Source organism: Orbicella franksi, chromosome 1 (genome assembly GCF_964199315.1).
Source record: "Orbicella franksi chromosome 1, jaOrbFran1.1, whole genome shotgun sequence".
In the NCBI taxonomy this organism is placed as follows: Eukaryota; Metazoa; Cnidaria; class Anthozoa; order Scleractinia; family Merulinidae; genus Orbicella; species Orbicella franksi.
This window is the reverse complement of record NC_138145.1, coordinates 3,182,923-3,205,066: the sequence shown is the minus strand read 5'-3', so window position 1 is coordinate 3,205,066 and position 22,144 is coordinate 3,182,923. Positions and strand designations below refer to the sequence as shown.

Genomic DNA, 22,144 nt, shown 5'->3' with positions numbered 1-22,144 from the left:
CAAATTGCTTGTAAGCGTCTCCTATGACATTTTGCTCGACTGTAAAATACATGCAAAGCAAAGCTCACTGGGTAATCTACAAGTAGCGCTTTTCACAGATGACATATCTTCAGATAACAGCAAAATGCGTTTTTTTTGTTTTAAAAAATAATAACATTAATATAAAACAAATCAGTTAACTAATTATACCAAGTGCCGCTGGATTTAGCACTGCTGTGCTAATTATGGAACTGTAATATAAACGAACAACTAATTCAGTGGACAGTGAACATAAGGGTTGGGAAGAACAGTTGGCTGTTTACTGCTGAACACAGTGGAAAACTTTAACTTGGAACTTAATCCTGACACAGATCTATGGTGGCAAGGTGGAGCCATGGAGACTTGAAAGAGGGACCTCCAGAGTTCAAATTCAGCGCCCTAAGTCGCTCTGCCGAGTCGCCCCTAAATTTATGTATCGATCAAAATAATAAAAAGAATATGGAATCGACAGCAGTTTTAGTTCATGATGTTTGCAGCTAGTGAGGACCTATTTTATGCACAATGTTGGTTGTCCTTAATTGATTGACTTTCTGCAAACATTGCAAGTTACAGGGGTTGAGGTTTTTCTTTACGCTAAAAGTGGTTCTGTAAGACGTTTTCCAGCCTGTAGTCGAATTACTTTTTGCGTTTTAGAAATTTACATTTTTCGTAGCAGTTCCTAAACAGGCAGGATCCATGTGTCCGTGAACACACCACTAGTTCAGTTTTGACAGCAGCTCTCGACAAAGATTTTCAAACCGACTATCAGAACGACTTAAATAGCTAGTTACCTGGTGTAATCATTTTTGCACAATATGGAGCTTCCTTTAACAAAACACGACTTGCCGACTTGATCCAGAACCACTCCGCACTGAGAACACTTCAAGCAGTTTGTATGCCAGTACTTCTCCACTGCAAGCAGCAGATACCGCTCCCTTATTTCTCCTTTACATCCTGCACAAATCTCGGCATGACTCAGTTTTGAGGCGCTCATCCTCACGATTGGTAGTGTTAAAGTAATATACGCAGTTAATACTGTTCAGTGAAAAACACTCAAGAGACTAAATTTGCTGAAATTATTTATCTGACGAAAGAGACATTACAAACCCGTGGAACAGACTTAAAAAACAACCAAATCGACGAAAACAAAATATAACTATAAACAAACAAAAAGGTACTTCTTTGGAATGAGTGACATGCTCGAGTTATGCGTTCATTGTCTTAGTTCAATTTTACTTTTACTTTTCGTAAGAAAATAGCACGAGAATCAAGTCTGTCACATTGCTGTATATATTTTCCTTCTTCATTTCATCACGATGAGAATAATTTAAATTAAGACGAATTTAAAGAGGAATCAGTAAGTAACAGTAACAGTTACAGTCAAAACAAATTCGTGCAAGAGTGTCTGATTGGAAGGTCCTCTGTAACCAGAGAAAGTCATTGCGGCTTTCCGTGAAGCAAAGGTTAAAGGTTCAAAGTAGTGCGTGCAAAACAACAGAAAGCTTATCAAACTCGAGAAAATAAAATCTCTCGTGACGTCATTAATTATCAGTGGATAATTGAAGAAGCGTGAAGACCGAAGTATACATGCATATGTGAATGGCTATATTTTTGCCAGCTCTGCTGAAAGACAAGTGGACACACAATGAACGTTTAACTTTACTTTGCTACAAATTAGCTATCAATTGAAAAACAAAAACAATTAAGCTCAGACTGTTTGAAACTAAAACAAGGAAAGAGAGTGTCAACAGAGCTTATGACAAACATATCACTACAGCCAATAACAAAATGTTATTTATTTTTCCCGTCATAGTCAGCCGCTGACTATCAAACTCGTCGCACACTAGTTAGTCGTTAAAATTTCCAGAGAATAGTTCTAACTGCTGTGTAATAAAAGCAACATCTTCAGCTACGAAAAAAAGTGGCATTAAGTTTCCCGTTCAAGAAATACAATTGGCCAAAATTAAAAACATTTACAAATTAAAGTAGGAGTAGTAATACAGAGTTTCATCGCAGGCATCCCGGAAGAAATTTAGCTCATTAACCAACCCTTCGTGGAAAATGAGAAGCGACTTCTCTTTATCCTCTGGAGTGAAGAAGAAGTCAACAAACTTCTCCAGCCTGCTTTTGTCGTTTGTGTCAGGCTTGTTGTCTTCAAACCAGCCATAATAAGGGTTCTTCTCGTCAACTGAATCAATGAGCTCACTGGCAATCCAAGGCCAGAGCATGGTGCATGGCAACATGGCTATACATAGGAACTTGGCATCTTGCCGGCTCAGAGCAGACTCGTAGCCCACATACATCTCGGCTGCTGGGCCCATCACCACGCTCTCAGTATTCTTAAGTCGCCAGGTTTTAACAAACTCTTGGTTGTAGCTCTTGTAGGTCTCCGACTGCACCCTGTAAAGCAAAGAAAATTCAGGTTTTCCTTGTACTTGCATCTGTTGAGCAGCGTAGTCAAATGCTCCGACTGCATTGAAGCAGTAGGCAGCATCTTGCACCATGTAACCACCATAGTCATCCGGATCAAGAGTTCCTGTAGCCATGCCTTGAATAAACTTGCTCTCTTTGGCAGCATTTCGGATTTTCATACTTGTCTCATTGTTGAACAAGTCTTGGCTGAAAGAACTTCGTCCTGGGAAAGATTCCTCTTGTGGTAAGACGTTGAAGTTAAATTTGATCTTCCTTGGGCTTTTGAGGTTTCGTCTACTTCTTTCTGAAAAGGAATACAAGGTCAGTTGGAAAATTGATAACAGTGATTCTGTGACTGACATATCCTCATATGTAAGAGAATGTCCATATAGCACTCAATTGTACTTTAATTTAATTGTTGGCCTGAATAAAGCTTCTGGATAAAAGCTGTTACGTATTCCTCCAAAGAAACGGATTAAATCATCTTAGACCAAATTGGTATTGGATCAAATTCTTACAAGATCTGAGAAAGATCTTTAAAAAAAAAATGGATGAAAGCAAGCGTCTACAGACATTACCAGCAGATAACGACGTTAAAAGCCGAGACCAAAGATTTAGAAAGTCTCCGAAAGTCTCGAAAACTTTCAGAGATGCAACAGAGAAACCTCACATGCTGTGAAAGTCACGGTGAAATGATACGCTCCAGCCAGGTGAGGACATGTGAAAGAAGCAAAAGGGTCCGTCTGTCCGTTTGTTCGTCCGTATGTCTTTCTCTCTGTCAGTCAGTCAGTCAGTCAGTCAGTCAGTCAGTCTGTCAGTCTGTCAGTCAGTCTGTCAGTCTGTCAGTCTGTCAGTCAGTCTGTCAGTCTGTCAGTCAGTCTGTCAGTCAGTCTGTCAGTCAGTCTGTCAGTCAGTCAGTCAGTCTGTCAGTCAGTCAGTCAGTCAGTCGGTCGGTCAGTCGGTCGGTCAGTTTGTCAGTCAGTCAGTTTGTCAGTCAGTCAGTTTGTCAGTCAGTCAGTCAGTTAGTCAGTCAGTCGGTCAGTCTATTTGTCTGTCTGTCTAGTCTGCTTTATTTGCTTTTTTGAGTCCATTTGAGATGTGACATTAGGAGGACAGAAATTAGCAATCTTCAACCAAGTTACTCAAACTCAAGTAGGAGTTAAGTATAAGGTTTCAACAACTTGCGGGAAAGGGTCTAGAGAGTAAAACGTGAACACTTTTTGGCTTCAGGGGTGGGCTGGGGGGAACCTCTCAAAGAAGATGGGGGCTACTCGGATACGCAAATACAGCCCTATTGCAAATGATTGAATTGATACCTTAATGCGTGTTTGAAGGTGAAATGCATTTTTGTTTTCATTGTAAACTATTCGATTCAAGAAATTCTCTTTTTGAGAAAATCAATGAACAAAATGGACTATTTATGCATTTCATTTAATTATGCTAGGAAAGTATTATTTCTTTTCAGTAGTACTGATCATATATATCTGACTTAGATTAACTGCTTGCTTTGTTTTTGGCCATGGAGAATAGAGAATAATTCAGATGTATCAATTCTGCAACTGTGATCAATTCACAAATCCACCTACTTTTCTTAAACATATTTCTTAATTGTCATCTTAACCCCACTATTATTTAACTTGTTGTTTATTGCCATGCATTGTTTCGGTAACTGATCATGCATAGAAACGGGAATATAGGATCTCGTGGCATCTCCGGTATCTCAGCGAGTTTCGAATATTTTTCACGGCCCATGGACCAAGCGTGACTCCTAAAGGAGAAATTTGCATCAATCTAAATAACTACTTACCTCTGATACGACTCATTGCAGCAGTTTTGTTATGCCAGAGAAGGAATCAACTGAAAGAGAATAAATGACATTTGAAATGATAAAACTCATGCCTTTTAAAAACGCGAATTGCATCATGCTCACTGCCTTGCCAGATGGGTCTGGAGATGGTGTGACCGATAGAACGGTGAAATATTGAAATGAACAATGCCATGGTTTCAGGATGCATGTTCTTGATTTGAGCGACTCAAGTTAAAAAAGGCGGCTGGAATCTTAACTTTGTCAAACAATATGAAGTATCGTAATAGATTATATCTAGGAGCTCGGGTGTGTTAGTCGGTTTTCACAGGCAGGGCGCTTGTTTTGCAAGTCACACGAGGTTATGAATCATGAGTCAAAAGTCAATAAGTCGACAAGCCTCAATATATTATAAGGCGGTGACGCACTACATAGCCCGAGTAGAAAGAGTAAAAAACGACAGGTTAGCCCGTTTACCGTTAACTTTTAGTAATGGCGATGCTTATAAAAATACAAACGAGCTCACTGACTGGTTTATTTGTTTCATTAACACTTCTGTCTCGATCCGAGATCAATTTCCATTAAGAAAGAGGATTACATCTGTAAAATACCATCTATACATCAGTATATACACTAAATCCATCGATTGAAAATGTGATTTCTTCACTTACCGCGAGGTGTTATATCCGTCAGTGTACTCCGATATGTCTTGTGCAATTCAGACTGATAATATAAACCCTCTAACGCTGTGTGAATCAGGGCTGAATATTCCGTATTGAGAACAATGGTAGTCGTGCAGACGTGCGTGATGTCACTTCACTTGACAACCGACCAGCAGTCATGCAACAGGGCTTTTAATTTAATTTAAAATGTTAGTAATAATCGCTTGCATTATAAAATTACTCGGCGTTTAGTACAAAAACTGCGAGCTGCGTTACGTGTCAACATTCAGCAGGGCAAGAGCAGGGCAACATTTCTGTAAAATGAAATTGCACACACCTTACCGGATTAGCAACTCCATTCAAGTTTATTCATCAAGATGGCTGCTTATTGTCCGTTTGTGGACAGAGTACATCATGCCTATTACTGATGTCGTAATCTTCTCCGTTTTTACTCGATATTTTGTTATACAAGTCGACTCCTAATTATTCAGGCTAAACTGCATTTTCCCGCATAGAAGTAGAAAGTTCTACTTGAGAAATTTTAAAACAAATATAAACAGTAGAGTAAGTATAATTACAGCTAATGTACATATTGCAGCTTTACCAGGGTTTTCAATTTTCACTAATCATAACATATTTTAACTAATCATAACAGGGCTGAGCGATCATTCATTTCACCCCGCCCTTTCTGGTTGGACAAAAAGAAATATTACTGAATGTTTTATATACATCAATGACGGTTACATAACGGCATTTTATTTGGGATCGACCACGCAGCTGCCAACCATTAAAACAAAGAGTTTTTTCTTTTGTGCTGGGCAACTTTGAAATACAAAAGGTCTGTTTTTCAATGATTGTAAACAGCAACTATGATGTTGACTTGGGTCCTGCTTTTGATTACCATGACCTTTGCTGGACGTGATTTCATTCATTTCATTTTTAAACGAAATCCTTCCCGCTTATCACGACCGCCTGAATACGTCAGCGGGCTATTGCAGAAACACAAATAATGATTAACCTGCACGTAACAGCTAAGACAATACTAGTTCAAATGTTTTCCTGAAGGTTTTAAATCATAAATGAAATTACAAGCTGTCCGTTTGCTTAATGGACTAGCTCTAGGAACTTTTGGGCTCAAATTACTCATTTGTATGAAACTGCATTCATTAATACAGGAGAAACACGTGAAACCCTCACGGAATCCTTCCGCCACAGACAACGGCGAAGATTTTTTCTAAAATTTTTATCACAGAACGCGTAAATAAACGGGTAAAATATTGAGCTTGTCTGGGAGATGCAATCAAACAAGGGCCTTATAGGGAGCTTTTGATAAGTTATCCTGCCCGTTTTAGCGGGGTAAGATGCAAATATATCGAGAATCATTATTGGGCCCCAGCTAAGAAGAAAACTGAAAACTACTAGGACAAACATCTGAGTTGCTTTAAGCTTCGCCTTTGCACAGCTACTGTTTATGCTGTTGTTCGTCTTTGTCCTTTTCCACAGAAAGACTGTTATCTTGGTGTAGGCAAATGTGATCACAATTAGCGGTACCACAAATGCGAACACAAAATACACTGTAAAGGCAACCTTCCGCTCCAGTGAATCCGGTTTCCCAGGAGTGCAGTGTCTATGGAACGGTTTGGAATCTGAACTAACTGCTGCATCGTTGCTGGTCAAGTTTGATGAAGAAATTGAAAGATGATACAGCTGACTGCGGAGTTTGATACGAGGAGAGAGTGAAGCGCTGCCGATAAAGCCCGAGCAAATTACCAGAGCATAAAACCAGATGAAAATTACAGTGATATATTTCCTGGTCTTAATTGTCAGGGCTCGGAGAGGAAATAAAATGTGGATGTAGCGATCGATGGCAATTCCTGTGAGAAGCACAAAAGTTACCGCGGCACATGTAAACTGCGAGAATATAACCAGTTGGCAGTGAACTGTATTAGATGAGTACAAGTTTTCGCGGTCTTTAGTCCGTTGAGGGAAAGTTATTGCTCTGAACACAAGATCCGTGATGGACAAATGGAGGAGAAAAAAGTTGGATAGTTTTGTGGGCGATCGGCCAATTTTACCTTTGGCCAAAACACAGCAAACAATGATATTCTCCACAGCTCCTAGAACCACAAAGGCACAGCTTATGTTAAACAAGGTTGAGAAGTATGTTTCTCGATCGCTCCTGAATGTTTTTTCCTGGAGCAAGTAATCATTGAACGTTGAAACGTTGACAGGCATGTTTCCGAGCAGGTACTGGACTATTCCAGACAGGACTATCTCGCAACTCCTTGTTTGTGACCAATGCTTCACTGTTTCTATGTGAATCCAGAATCTTATCTGTGTTGGTGGCCTCTCTTCTTCTTATTGCGACGTCTACAGTTAGCTGCATTAAATGGTAATACACCCCGTCTTAATAACATACTTTCATTTAAACTGTAGGTTATTTGCATTAGAATACTGCAAAAGGCTATTGGTTGATCGGCTAGTAGATAAATACTCTATTAATTAAAAACTAGTTTTTGCTCTTATCAGTCGTGTCTTAAAATGTTAGATATGTTTGTAGTGTTTTCTTCTCGGAGAGAAGTTCTGCAAACGCCACTAGTTTAATCCGGCTAACCTTACATTGCAGTCTCTGCGGGTAGTGTTAAAATACAGGTTGCGATACAGCACTAAAGATTTGAGTTTCAGCAAGCTTTAGTTTAGACAGTGCAGCGTTGTTTATAGATTCACGACTCACTCAATAAACAGAAAGTAACTAGTCCTTTGAGAAGGTAACTTTGCAGTCACAGCTGTTCATTTGTTAACTTTTCAACGGTAAACAAAAAATCTGAAATCCAGATGTCACTCGATTGCCACCTACGACTGTCACTCAAAAAGGGGCATTTTCTTTATACGAGTGTGAGAGTATAACCTAACGATCAAGCAGCCGTGAGATTGTTTAAATAAAGCTGACAGAGAAAACATAATTCGCACGTTTTACTTAGTGACAAAGCCAAAAAAGGCACATAAAATTAAAAAGATATAAGTACATAGTGAGAAAACAAACGACCTGAAACAACGGTTACGTTTGCAGCTGAGCCTACCTTATTTACAAATCATGTGCTCCTAAGAAAACGGAAACACGTTCACAAAATTTGCTTTATTTTCTGATTGCGTTGCGATAATTTTAGCTCTTTTTTCCATCACCGGCTGCTGACACTAGGCTACTTCCTAGGCGGCCAGTAACAATGATAACGATAATAGTACAAATTAGGAGATGGTTTCTAAATCAAATACATATATGCAAAACTAAATGATTCTCTGTACGGCTGGTATATACAGTGAAATGCAGGTTCCTGTATCTGCGCGAAACGGGCAAAAGTTTGGTCGATACAGTGGGTGTCAAAAACGGAAAATTTTTAACCGTATAACGTAAAAAATGTGAAACACTTTTTACCGTGTGATAACGCAGCTAGAGGGAGTTATAACAGTTATCAAAGGAAAAAAGATCACTTGCTCGGTCGATGAGTTGTAATTTTTTATTGGAGGGGGGGGGGGGTTGGGGGGTAATTTCGCTGACCAGTCTAATTCGCGAGAGGATGGAGAGGAGCTACATCTGCCCGGCATTAACTGTGAACAAAATGGCTGCCCGGTCCTCCGTGTTTGGAGTTGATCTACTGCTCCCAAGCTAGACACTATTCGGTATATAACATAGCCGTAGATGTATAATTTGATCGATCGATAGCTTTGGCGGCTTTTAACCGAAGCTTTGCCAATTGAAAAGTCATGTGCGAGGCTTTCACTCTCGAAAAGTGTTTTTTCTCCGCGAGTTATTGCAAATCCCCATACTGTCTTTATTTTCCAATGCCTATATAAACACAAACCATCCGTTAGTAGCTCGGAGAAATTTAAAAGGTTCCATTAACTGCCAGGATCGAAACCTGTAACTTTCAGATTTCCGCATCTAATCTTACCATTTCTCTAACCTGCAACTGATGAAACTTCAAAAAGTAGCCACCTTAAAGAAGGGAGCCCTCCGAAAGTAGCGAGGAACCCCCCGAATATAGTGAGACCAAGGTTTAGTGTAAGTTCCCTTTAACAGTGACCATGGGTTAAGCGGACTACATATGGATATTTATGTGACTAGCTATGGACAATCAGCATCCCAGTTTTGTGCATAAAAAACTGATTTGGGAATCAATTCCACTTAGCCTAAAAAACGTACGATATAATCCCCTTAAGAAGCAGTATTAATTAGCAGCACCTCTTAAATACTAAAAATAAAGTTAATAATAGTCACTGGCTTGTATTTCTGTAATTTATTTTCAGTAATGCATTTTCCTGGTATTTTTAGTAATGCATTCTTCTGTAATATGTTTTTGTTCCACCACATTTAGCTCAACATGGTGGCAACCAGGTCGAAAGCCATTGGCTACTCTGGTTACCACGCACATAATTTTTTTTATTCTTTCCATCATAGCCATATACAACATATATTTCTCTTTTTATGTTTATTTATAGGAAAAGCCAAAGCCAAGACAATTTCAAAACTCTCGGCAAAGGATGGCGTGGGTAACCCTCCTGTTAGGGAAACAGGCCTTAATTTTCACGCATGTCATGTTCTTTATCAACCGTATAAGGGGATGTGTGCACGAAGGGGAAAAGATCGTCGAAGATCCTAGAAGGAAGATCATCTCAACGCTATGTGTTTCCTGTATTCAGTTTACATGCAAAGGCCCAGGCGCTAGGATCTTCCTAGAACTAGGATTTCCATGGCTGAGAGATCGTTAGATCAAGTATGTAAACTGCATTCGCTCTGCAAAGATCCTACTAGTCCCACTATAAGGTTAAGCAAAAAAATAAACAGATAAACAAACATTTTCCACTTGATAACCACCTCGACAGAAATTTCTGTTTACAAACCAAACAAAAGGTTGCTTCGCCTTCTATGATCTTTTTGGTGTGGGAATCTTCCTCCCTCCGTAATATTGACAAGACCCTGACATGACGAAGAAACCATCTTGTACTGATGACATGTGTACTCCGCCTCGTGTAAGGTCAACCAGCGGAATACGTGCTGCACGTGCGTGCACTGTTGGGTATTGCATGCTGTCACCCAGCTGATCACATGCTGCACGTGAGTGTACTGCTAAGTATAGCGTGCTGTCACCCAGGTAATCACGTGCTGCTCGTGCATGCACTGCTGGTTATTGCGTGCTGTCACCCACCAGATCACGTGCTACGCGTGCTTGCACTGTCAGCTTCTTCTACATTGCTCTTGTCACGTGGGGGCCATTAAAGTCCAGTTTATTCTGATTAGGTTTTTGTCTTAACAGAGGTTAGTGATTGCGGTCGACATTACGGTGGCCCAAAGCCAATGAAAAATTATTTCTTTTGGTCTTGCTTTCAAGTCGCCGCGGGTTTCTGGAGTAAACGGACTGAGAGGAAGACTATTCAGGCACCTTGATGTTTTGGAAAATTGCGATTTGTATGAAATTATTGGAATACATTTTTCCAATGGGAAATCGCCGAACTGGATTGTTTCAGGCATAGAACTGAGTATTGTCTCAAGAAAATAGCGAGGAAAACACAGGGCTCAGCCAAAAATGCTATGAACATTTCAGTAAACCTAAATTCTATAAATATCTTAATATTTTTTAAATATCTGGGAAACGTCTAAATATACCGAAAAATATCCGGATATTTGTGGAAAAGACTAGATCATATCGATAGATAGGTCCTTCGAAATTATACATCATAGACGAGTCGAGCACATGAAAAATAAAGGTTGGTCCAGCAGCTACACGTAATGTTTATCATAGTTAATGTCAAAGACCTCTCTCTGATAAGCTCTTGTTTTGAGAACCAAACTTAAACGCAAATATCTTACTTGGATTCGACTTTAGCTCATTGTGCTAGCATTATATTCAGGCATTTTAGTAAGGCGAGCATTAAAGGGCCCTAGTCAGCCATAACTTTGTCTTTGTTTACATGCAAGTGTTTGGCTATTATATTTTATTCGGAGCATGTCGAAGCGAAGGAAATCACTGTGAAACCATTAAGGATAATTAGACATACTTTCAGGAACACAGTAAAGCAATAAGATTTCGCTTCACCATGCAATATCAATAATTTCCATGGCATCGAAACTGGCGGAGGCTGACTAGGACGACTAGGGACCTTTAATGACTCCGTCAATTCCAAGCCTGCTTATCACCTCCCCCGGGGAGTATCGGGCATTTGTAATTATTTTTTTGAAACAAATGTCGCAAATACCCCACGGGTGGGGGCTAGATCAGACTATTTGTACAAATCTCTTCCGCGGATCTTTGAAAGGACTGCAAATGCCCGACCAAAGGGACAAGGTCAAAATTTTATTTGTTTGATTTGAGGGTGGAAGCAATCATTGCTCAGAAATAAGTGGTTTGGGAGCAGTGCACCTCCGGAGAAAAACAAAACTTAACAAATTGCCTGACAACTGGCATTTCATTTCGTCAGGGACTCAATTCTGTTTGACTACCACCACGGGGAAGGGGGCGCGGAGTACTCCGGGAAAAGTGGGGATGGGGTGTGCGGCGCACTTCCTAAAACCCTTACCCTATTTACGACTAAAATCTGAAATTTTTGCTACCCTATTTATGACCTGACCAAAAATTCAATACCCTATTTACGACCGTTTCGGCTGGCAAAGTTGCCCTAAACATAAGTTCTGAAGGGCGTTTGTTGATGGTGTAATCGATAAGGAAGAAAAAGTAGCTTCTTCTAAGAAACATACCCAATTCAAGACTAGAGTGCAAAAACCATGCCCTATTTATGACCGAAACGGCTGAAAAATCACACCCTTTGGGGCCGCACATACCTATATAGCCTATATAAGGGCGTGCCCCCCCCCCCCTGGACTACCACTGAGTTGGCTACGTTTTGATCTCTTTCAAACATTGTTATTGAATAATAATAACAGACAAGCCCATTCGAATTGAACGCCCTGATTCGGACGTTCGTATTTAAAGGTCTTGAAAAGTTCGTCAATTCATTTGTTTTCCTAACTCTCGGTATAGTTTGATAGCCAGCTCTATAACCTTTAATTTGATATGGGGCATTGGATATCTGCGGTTTGAACCGGACGCGCTACATCGCTTGGACGTGAGACCCCTCTAAAGGTATACGATAACCTTCAGAAAACAGATTCCACGCGCGCTCGGCTTGTTGGATAATGAAATAATTTTAGCCTAGCTATCAAATCATATCCAACGCATGCTTGTCAGTGGAATAACTGTTAAATATCCGAGAGGTCTAGTCACATATCAACTTGTGGGTTGAGATCTTGGGATCATAAGAGAAGAAATGTTGACTGTATTTACGGTATTTGTTACTATCATCCCCACGCCCCCTCCCTCCGCCCCTTCCAAAAAGGCAGATTTCATGACGGGAGAGGGAATTTTAATGTTAACTGAAGCATTGAGTTGGAAATATCCTGCGTAGCTCGCGGTTTAGTCAGTTTCCGTTGGGAAAAAGCCTTATTTAACCACGGCTTAAAGATTAAAAATACGTCTGGGTTACGGAGCTTGGTGGGATAAAATAATGGAAGAAAGAAGACAGCAACAGTACAACTGGTACTTTAACACAATACCTCTGTTTATTTCAGTGACTGTTTTGGTTCAGACGATAATTAACACATATTAAATAGACGGCATCTTTGAGTTTTGATTTGTTTAAACATTTCAATATAAATACAAAATGAAAGCGATTCGAAGTGTAATCTTACATGATTTTTGAGAACTAGTGTCCGTATTGTGTTAAGTCCAGAATGAATATGATGAAACAAAAAGAACGCGACAATCCTATGGTGGAAAGCTAACTTTAAAAATACTTCAACGCAAAACGAATCACATTGTATGTCGAGCGACTGACTGAGCTCTTTCACGTGTAAACAATTAGATTATGAGCTCGAGATTTCTATGTCGCGTGATAGTTGACGAGGGCGCAGCCCAAGCCGACTATCACGCAAAGAAATCAAGAGCGAGTAATCTAATTGTTTTAGTATAAATCTACTAGTTATTCAAAACTTTATCTAAATATTCTTCACAGACTCTTCGAAAACGTCAAGAAGCGGCCCTCGGTTTGTTAACAAGGGCACACTGCTACGCTCCTCACCATCGATCACAGAATAGTTAGTGAGTAGTGTAGCCAATCAGAGAACGGCATTTGTGATAGAACGCTGGTAGATTTATACTAAAAGGTGATATACTATGCACGTACCAATTATGTTTGGTTTCATTAAAAAAATACAAAACTGTATTAACATGGCCAAAATGACCTTATCATTTGGATTATATCCTGAAGTTATGTCAGTTGCAATGCAACTGTTCCTTAAGTTGATTACACGTACTTATTTCACTGATATTGCTAAAGGTGTCTTGTCTTGATAAATAAAATATGTATTCTGAAGGCTTATTTGAATGAGAGAAGCTGAAATTAGATTCTCCACCGGTAACAATAGGCAGTCGATATATAAAAATATAGTGTCCAGAGTTGAATAGTATAAATATATAGTGTCTTGCATTTATAAAATCGAACAAAGTTTTACAAAGCAATCCTTTCTGTTTTACCTTGTCAATTCATTACGCAAGTTTTAGAAAATACTCTTCAGACTTAAGAACGATTCTTAAACGAAGCAAGACAGTATTTGAAAAATTTGTAGTTTATAATATGTTTCATACAACAAAAGCCACACTTGTAACACTTCCGAACAACGTTTACACCCCACCCCCCTCTGTAGCTAGTGCACGCTGTAATACAAATAACTTTACCTCCATCTTGTTGGTAATTGCAGTCGTGCAAACATCGCTTGGCCTATAAGCTACTTCTAAAACTTCGTTTAATTAATCGATTGTTGGATTTTGAGGTGATTCAGTTTTAAGAAGAAAATGTGCGACGAACAATTTTCTTCCTTTTTCTGTCGTCTATGACGTCACTCCTACCTGGCTGGCTATCGTGGCAAACATCACCCACATACGTCACATCCACGTGTTTTCCTTTTTCTTTCCGGATGACAAATCTCACTTTCACGTTACACTCTGGTCGCTTGCATTCCGCTCCTCCTCTGAAGAACACCGCTGAGTGGATTTTCCGCGAGTTTTCTGATCTCACGTGATTATTCTTGAAGCGCAAACTGCACCATGGGTTGCTTTCTTTAACTTTGCTGAGGAAGATTCGCGTCCAGTCGCCACTCAACAATCGGCCGCCGCTTGGAAATGTGTTGATTGGAATTCTCGCCCAGTCCTCTTTCGTCAACTTAAATCTTGCGGTTGTTCCATCGATGTTCTTACGAAAATACTTTTTTTGTTTTCTGTTTCCATCATCATCAGATGAGTCTGAATCATCCGAATATTCCTGGAAACATTTAAGATAAGCTCTTATACACACTTAAAATATCCAATTAGTTATTTAACTTTAATTGTTAAAGAGAATAATAATAATAATAATAGAATAAGAATAATAAGAGAATCCATAAAAATAAGAGAATCCATAAAAATAAGAGAATCCACCAGAAGTATGAGTAAAAAGTGGAAAAAGCTTTGTACGAAGAGTATTTACATCTATTGTAAACTTCTAGGCGACTATTTTAAATATTTTCTCAAAAGAAATCATTTCTAACAACACCAATGTCGAAAACAAATTTTGAAGTTCATAAGAAACAATTGAAAGTACTGGTGAAATGAAAATGATGATGAAATTTTACCTGTGTTTGCATATTTTCTCGGAGCTTTGAAATTTATTTCCTCGAGTTCCCATGGAAAATGTTTTGGGTGTTATTTCAGGCAACTGTTCATATTTATAGCTCATAGAAAATGCAAACAGGACTGTAATGTACTTAACATTATTCTGGTACAAGTTTTTTGTCCACTAAAAACTGAGATTGCTCGATTTCCTATCGGATTTCGTCATTATCTTTAAGACAAGCCTTAACAAAGAGAAAATACATGTAAATAATGAAAGAAATCCGAAAGAAAGAAGGAAATCAATAAAAGCTCTTACCATTCTCTGTTCAGCAAAATCCTGTCGTGAATAATCCAGATTTTTCAAGGGCATCATGTAGGAAGTGGAATCAACCTGTTTTCAAATAGTACAGGAATTTCTTTAATTAAGTACAAATACGGATTGCAGCTTGGTGCATGCAGCTGTTAACAACACGCAGTAAAACGGAATTGCCATTTGTCTTTAACTACACTTCAACTGAAATTTCAACGAGTGTCACATTTTAACCTACAAATAAAAAGGGTACAACATGATGCCACAGGCACACCTAGGGATTGAAGCTTGTGCAGTAATAGGCCATTTCCGAATTACCTTTAGCCTTTTTCTTAAAGCGAATCTTGGTGTTCATCCCTTCATATGAAAATGAGTTTTCATTCACATGCAAATTAAACTGATTTTCGTATGAATGGTTGTACGCCAGGCCTCGCTTTGACAGAGAGGCATAAGGCAACTCCGAAATGGGCCATTAGGCGTGCAGGGAAATACGGCATTCCCGTTAAATAAAGAGTGGAAAGTGGCAAGCATGTATGGTGGAAAGGTTCGGATATGGCGGCTACTTACGGGTACAGTCAGATTACAAGTACATGTATTGACCGACTAATTTGGTAAATGTTCAGCTTACACCAGGATACTCAGAAGATCGTCAAGTGTGACAAAAGAATCCTTGATACAGGAAGAACTTTACCTGACTCTTGATTATTTTAAATATCTCAGTGATTGTCGATCAAAGTGACGTTGCTAAACCAGACCTTGGAACACAAACTTATGACCCCATCAAAGAAGACTTTTTGTGGTATTCCTTCGTAGATGATGGGAAGTGCATCCAAACAAGGAGTAGTTTAGAGAGACCTTGACATGTCTTACACTACTACATCATTTCACATGGAGACCAATCCTACCCACCATTTGCAACTATTTGCAACAATTTACAACACCGATTCAACTAAGAGTTTTTATAATTTATGTTGTTTGAAATTTTCATGGTACATTAAACTTGCATTTGGAGGATTGGATTTGAAAGAATTCTACATACAATCAATCTACATACAATCAATCTACCTAAACTACGCCCCTGAAAACAACTAAACAGTACGTTACCTTATATGGCACATGGGATAGCGCTGAAGCAGCGGTGGGACGATTGACGGGCACCATGATAACTGAAGGGCGTGGCGCTTCCAAACCAAAAGCAGGAAAGTGTGAAGATTCGTTTTGGGCATGACAACAACAATTACAACTGAGGGTACCCCTTTGTTTGTTTGACATCATACCATGGGAGAGAGGCTTGGTTAGTTGTGGACTGTGTGAATTGTAGCCACCATGATACGCGGACATTTCGTTGTGGTGGTTCATCTGATAATACATATTTGCTTCAAGTTGGGAACCTGGCATGTCTCCGTGGGTAGCCATGTGATAAAGAGGTGTGGTCATATAAACTGATGGAATGTTGGTAGACATCTGCTGAGTGGACACAATCTCAGGAGTACCATTCTGGTAAGTAGACAATGTCCCCTCTGTATCAGCCTGATAAGGTGATAACGTGCCATTGGTACTTATTTGATAAGCTGACGACGAGTATTGGTTACTTATCTGTGAAATACTTGGAGTATGGCTAAGATGGTTAGATGGTAATATCTCAGGTTCGTGGGAATTTAATGTGAAAGACATTCCTCTTTCTTTTCCTGCTGTTTCGGTTAGTGGATCCCCATTAAGGATGCTTGACTGATTCACTGAAGCGCGCACTTCGGTTTCCACTGGATACCTTTCCTCTTGGCTTATCATGTTCTTTGACAGCTGTCCATCAGGAACACTTTCTGCCAGTGGACTTTTCGTATTTGGGTCGACTTCAAATCTTGGTTGTGTCTTTTGGTCGCTCGACTTATCCACTTGACTTGCTGTCTGATTAAAGGCCAACCGTTCGTCCTCAACAGCGCTGTTTTTCATCTGACCATAATTACTAACCACAGGTTCATTTTTGACAACGTTTTGATCAGATGTTGCTCCTTGGACGTTACTTATTTGAATATTGAGTACATCTTCTTCAGTGTTGATTTCTCCAAGTGAAGGTACTTCATAGACTATCTCCTGTGGCAATAAAATTGTTTCTTGACTAACCGTGTTGCAAGGTGAACTTAATTTCTCTGTCTTGACAACAGACATCCCGTTAATGGAGATCACTTCACTGCTGTGCCCATTGCAACTTGACTGGACACTTTCCACCTTGATTGGACAACCATTCGTGATATCATTTAAGGAGTACATGGCGGCACTTTGTTGCTATCCCTGTTGATTGGTCACTTGTCTATGCCAAGTTTAAACTGTGGAGAATAAGAAGCATTCAGTGAAAAAAGGTGTTCAGAGAAATCAGTACATTTAACAGCATCATAACACACCGGAACTCACACATTGTGTCTCCTCGTGCGAGGGATTTTTACGTGCGCTCGCGTGCTCGGTCATTCGACCAACCCAACCAAGGATTAAGTAATCGAAATCAAGAACGATTTTCATTTGCGTGTCTACAGTAATTCGCATTTAACGATTGGCTCAAAAAACTCGCGCCACCTTAGGCGTACGGGCACCTTCGGACTTGGGGGGGAGGTGACCTTATTCCCCGCAAAAATTACGCAATGCCCGAAAGCGTGAGTGTTGTTCAAACGCACTCAAATCGCAGTAAAAACAAAAACGTTCACACGTCTAATGAAACTGTTATCATTCCAAAAAGAGTTGTTTTGAAACCTCGCATACTCTATGACCTCAATCATGTCACGAAACCATTGCGGTGTAAAATTTTCCTGCCCGTCTTGTGGCTTTTGTCAGTTCTAGTTTCTTTGATAAACTCTTACAGCTCTACTTCCCACATAATCCGCCTAGACATTGGTTGCATTAAAAATGTTTCCTATACTATACGTGTGCGTACTCTTAGAGCTGTACTTCCCACATAATCCGCCTAGACATTGGTTTCATTAAAAATGTTTCCTATACTATACGTGTGCGCCGGTTATTTAACTTTGAATGATGATAAAACGTCAGTAACGTAGATCTCGTGATATCAGTGCAAGAATTTATATTTAGTGCTAGTAAATGAGCCTCGGCCTGTCTACTGTAAACTACATGTAACCCAAATCAAGGACCAAAATAAAACAGCACGACACGAGCCAAATCGATACTGCATGTCTTTTAGTGGTACCCTCAGGGGCACCCAACGAAGGTTCACTTAAATGCGTAAATACACTGTTTTAGGCTATCTAGAGTGCTTTCTAAAGCTCTGCAGGTTAATTTTAAGCTGCGTTATATATGTTGTTTATCTGTCCTGTCATTCTAGAATCTTCTTGAATTTATTAGCTAAGGGCTTTTATGTCCATTTCCCGAAGACATTAGCAGTTGTGGCCTTTCTCAGATCATAGGTGGGCTTTCTTTGGTAACCACAGACATTTTATCAGTCATTATATTTCGCATATCACGAAAATTCGAGGAGCTCATTCACTTAAGAAAATCGGAGGAGATTAAAGGTCTTCCGAACAGATAAATTATCCAAACAATCCGTTGGGTGCCCTGCACTTTGTCCCGGATTCCTAAGGACTGTATTTGGCTCAAACAAATCTCGCCACTATCACAAACAAATTGTATTAATTAACTTTATCGCGTCCACCTTCCTTACATCAAAGAATAACGTAAATCGGAGAATTCGTAAAATTGAATGACATAAGATTTGAGCATTTTAATCAGCACTAACAATAATTTATTCTGGAGGTCGTAGAGTGTGATCGTGTATTATTCTATATGAATAACAATTCCCACTAACTGTTTAAAAACATATTATAGAGGTTTTGTAAATGCTTAAACAACCTTACAATGAATTTGGATTGGATTTAAGACTGGAATTAACATGGACAAGTGCGAAAAGAATATTCTTATGCAAGTCAGTTTTCTTAGAAAAAAACAATAATATTAATCGGTCAGAATTTAAGTCACTGAGAACAAACACGAAATCATACAAACTCTGTTCACTCGAGCTGACTCGCCAGGCATCAAGCAATTGACTCTGATCAACACGTGTTCACATGGACTGTGGACATTCCAAATGCGAGAGGCTGTTTGAGCTGCAGGACAATTTTGCAAACTTACGTTTGAGTGACTTTCGATGTTACGCTCTCATCAATTTGCAGCTGAAGAGCGGTGGAATGCACATATCAAGTGCCACGATGGAAAGACGTGAAACGCAACACCGATAACACGTCTGGGCAAATGTCTTTACCTCGTCGTAAAACGAAAACACATTACTGAATGTTATCATCGCTACGCTTTTGTTCCTCCTTCCCATTATTACCTCCGTATTCATTTAGAATAAGTTATCGACGGGAGAACGTACCAATTAAAACAAAACGCAGACGTTGTGGACTCTAGCATTGCTAGCATGTAGAAGCAAACCACACAGGACTGGATTACGAACGGAGCAATCGATGCTCTTTTCTACAGAACAACACCACCACAGAGGTTAAAACAGTGCTGTGAAGCTCAGTCTCGACAAGCTTGCCACGACCCGAAGCCACAAATATGTAAATTATATTTGAAAACAAGTAAGACTCAGCCATGGGTATCTGTATCACGCAAAAACATCTTCAGCAAACAAGAATCTACACTTTGAGTACAACACAGCACAAAGGACAATTTCCTCACAAAGTTATCATGGCAGTGAAAATTTCCGAGTTCAATTTAGTTAACATGGCACACATCAGTAGGGTCAAAACTCATGGCCTCAGGGCCTTCTTGGCTTGCCCTCGTGTGTTGCTATGAGAGCTAAAGAAAGTTACAAAAAATGTCAGCTCTTGTTTCTCCAGCCTTTTCGAAACCTCAAACGGGCAGAAGAACGAGTTATTTAAACATTGGAAAACAAAAGGTACGTGAAATTTTCAGCAAAATTCTCATGTAAGAATCCGCTTCCTCTCTTTGCATATTTTACTGCGATACTGAGCGAGCTTTCAATAACTTTGAATAGCCTCTTGTTTAATTTGCCTTTTGACTTGCTAACCATGACACAATAAGTTACCAATATTCCATACCCTTCACACTCTTGGAGACCTCTAATCCACGAGGAACACTTGTTTTCTTCCAATTCTAACAGTCATTTGTTGAAAAGCGAAGCACGATCGAAAGAATTTGTTCTTCTTGTAGCGCGGCGTGACAAATTAGTATTCAAATGACAGTCGCGTCTTGTGTTAATAATTACGTTTTGCATCACAAAACATGCTTTAACGCGCTCTTTTGAAATAACCCATCACCTCAGCTAAGGAAAACACAATAAAGAGAAATAAGTGTTGTTGGCTTCACGAAGAAATCATTTGTCGCTTCCTATCGCCCATAGGAATACGATTCCGCGCTTCATTCCGCTACTTGTGCTACAAAGCATTCGAAGTGCCTGATAGTGTTCAAATTCCCTGTCAGTACACGAATGAACAAAATCATCTGAATCTGAGGAATTTTGCCCTCCCGTTAAAACGTACCTGATCTGAGTTGTGTCAGCAACGCTGATTAAAAATTTAAAGGTATTGGAACTCTCTGGCGCTAGATGTAAACTCAGTTTGGGAGGTGACTTTTACAAAGTACGTTTACCATCAATTACAACACAACGGATTTGATAGCCACAATCAGCAATGTAGAATATTTGCAAGAATAAGCCTTCGTCGAAGGCAACGTAATCCATTTGCTAAAGTAGTAAGCTGCTGAGTATTTCAAATACTTACAAAGATTGTTTGTCCAAGGGGCAAACCTCGGTGACTAACCTTTCATGTGGAGCGCACACTGTCGTGGGAGCATAATTATTCATGTCAGCCAGTGGGCACATGCGCGCTGGATGTGCTGGGGTAAATCAATCATTACGTTTCACTGAACTCAAAGGTCATCATAAATCAGCATGTTGAAATATCTTTGACACAGTGTCACTTCTCAAAGAACCTCGTGACCGTGACTTATCGAGTTTCATCCAACTTTACTCACGTTCGCTTTGTTTAGTTGTTTACCTTGTGTGTTTAACCCATTTGCAAATAAATCCAGACCCTTTCACAACTTTTACGTTGAAGTACTAAGGTCGACGGCTACTCCTGTCGTCGGAACCAAAACGATGGAAAACGTTTATAACAATAAAAAAAACCCGCCCCCTCCCCCCACCCCCCCGCCTCCCCGTTTCTCCATCCAAACACAGCTTCATCATTTTGGGTATTCGGGTTCAGATGTCAGTACGTGCATGCACGCTACCAAATACGTGAGCACATGTAATGCCATTATTTTCCTCCTCAAAAGCAACATTTTCTAATAAAACATAACCAGGACGATGAAATATCGATTAGTCGAATAGAATATTTAGGAAGCCGTTTATAAAGTCAATTCGCACCGAATAATGATAACAATATTGTTTATCACTGGTGAGCTTGGGCTCATAAGTAGTGGCTCAAATCTTGAGAAATAAAGGCAATATTAAACAAATATTTAGTTCTTTTCCTCCTCAATAGGGCATTTCAAGTATATTTGGCGCATAATATACATAACGTTGCTGCTGAAATTCAATGCAGATTTCTTATCAATAAGAAATCAACATAGTTGCAGCGGGTGGTGGTTCATAATCCTATTTCACGCATAAAGTACCCCCTCTTTCGTACGCTCATGTTTGCCGAACTCACGCGTCACGCATAACGCACGTTCGATGCAGATTTTAAAAATAAACGAGTGAGGTATGCTCAGATGGCTCACATGATGATCACTTATCCCTGACCGGTATACTAATCCCTGAGCGGTGGAGGGAAAGTCATGGGAAAGTCATCCAATAAAGTTTTATTAAGGGTTCCGCCTCGAGAACGTACCCTACCCAATTACATGCCATTCAACTATTGGGATTGGGAGGGCAATATACGGTATCTTCCGTGTAAAATAGTAATCTCTTCTTATACCTATTGTTGATCAAAGCTGATAAAAGGCGAAGTGAAGAGGGGTTTTGGCTAACAAGCCGAGAAAGTCAGTTTACTTAAGTTTCACTTTCAAGCTGAGTCTCGATCCGTCTTATTATATTGTTCAGTTGTTGCCACTTGCAAGTTGTACTTGACAGTGTAAATTCATAAGGCCATCCCTGATCCGCAGAAGAAGTCACAACATATAACAAAGGGGTAATTTTACGTCTCGATGCATGTGTGAGCGTTGGCCCATTTATTGCCATTGTTAGCATGAAGCAATACCTGGAACAAGC

At 39.7% G+C, this 22,144-nt stretch overlaps 3 protein-coding genes across 5 annotated transcripts; all 3 read right to left on the bottom strand.

The window, feature by feature from the left end:
- Positions 1-1,564: 1,564 nt before the first annotated feature.
- LOC145482653 (uncharacterized) lies at positions 1,565-4,981 on the bottom strand. Its single transcript, XM_081461263.1, has 3 exons — positions 4,906-4,981; positions 4,238-4,287; positions 1,565-2,734 (listed from the first exon to the last, which is right to left on the bottom strand). Exons 2-3 carry the CDS (start codon positions 4,251-4,253, stop codon positions 1,992-1,994), a joined length of 759 nt encoding a protein of 252 aa, XP_081317389.1. The 5' UTR covers positions 4,254-4,287; positions 4,906-4,981; the 3' UTR covers positions 1,565-1,991.
- Positions 4,982-5,965: 984 nt separating this feature from the next.
- On the bottom strand, positions 5,966-7,274 carry LOC145482643 (galanin receptor 2b-like). Its single transcript, XM_081461255.1, has one exon. It carries the CDS (start codon positions 7,129-7,131, stop codon positions 6,040-6,042), a length of 1,092 nt encoding a protein of 363 aa, XP_081317381.1. The 5' UTR covers positions 7,132-7,274; the 3' UTR covers positions 5,966-6,039.
- A 5,212-nt stretch (positions 7,275-12,486) lies between these two features.
- Positions 12,487-21,049, bottom strand: LOC145485443 (uncharacterized). 3 transcript variants are annotated; one of them, XM_081464119.1, is made up of 4 exons: positions 20,652-21,049; positions 16,009-17,228; positions 14,911-14,985; positions 12,487-14,265 (listed from the first exon to the last, which is right to left on the bottom strand). In XM_081464119.1, exons 2-4 carry the CDS (start codon positions 17,170-17,172, stop codon positions 13,789-13,791), a joined length of 1,716 nt encoding a protein of 571 aa, XP_081320245.1. In that variant the 5' UTR covers positions 17,173-17,228; positions 20,652-21,049; the 3' UTR covers positions 12,487-13,788. The 3 variants fall into 3 exon arrangements, with proteins under 3 accessions (XP_081320245.1, XP_081320252.1, XP_081320240.1); XM_081464126.1 differs by lacking the exon at positions 20,652-21,049 and adding an exon at positions 20,412-20,487; XM_081464114.1 differs by lacking the exon at positions 20,652-21,049 and having other exon boundaries at positions 16,009-20,466.
- Between the last annotated feature and the right edge of the window lie 1,095 nt (positions 21,050-22,144).

Excerpts from the sequence above, each read along its gene's own strand:
- LOC145482643 (XM_081461255.1), bottom strand. The coding sequence starts at position 7,131 with ATGCCTGTCAACGTTTCAACGTTCAATGATTACTTGCTCCAGGAAAAA.
- LOC145485443 (XM_081464119.1), bottom strand. The coding sequence starts at position 17,172 with ATGTACTCCTTAAATGATATCACGAATGGTTGTCCAATCAAGGTGGAA. Across the intron at positions 14,986-16,008 it reads TATCCCATGTGCCATATAAG|GTTGATTCCACTTCCTACAT; the intron begins GTAACGTACTGT and ends ATTTGAAAACAG. Across the intron at positions 14,266-14,910 it reads ATTTTGCTGAACAGAGAATG|GAATATTCGGATGATTCAGA; the intron begins GTAAGAGCTTTT and ends AAATGTTTCCAG.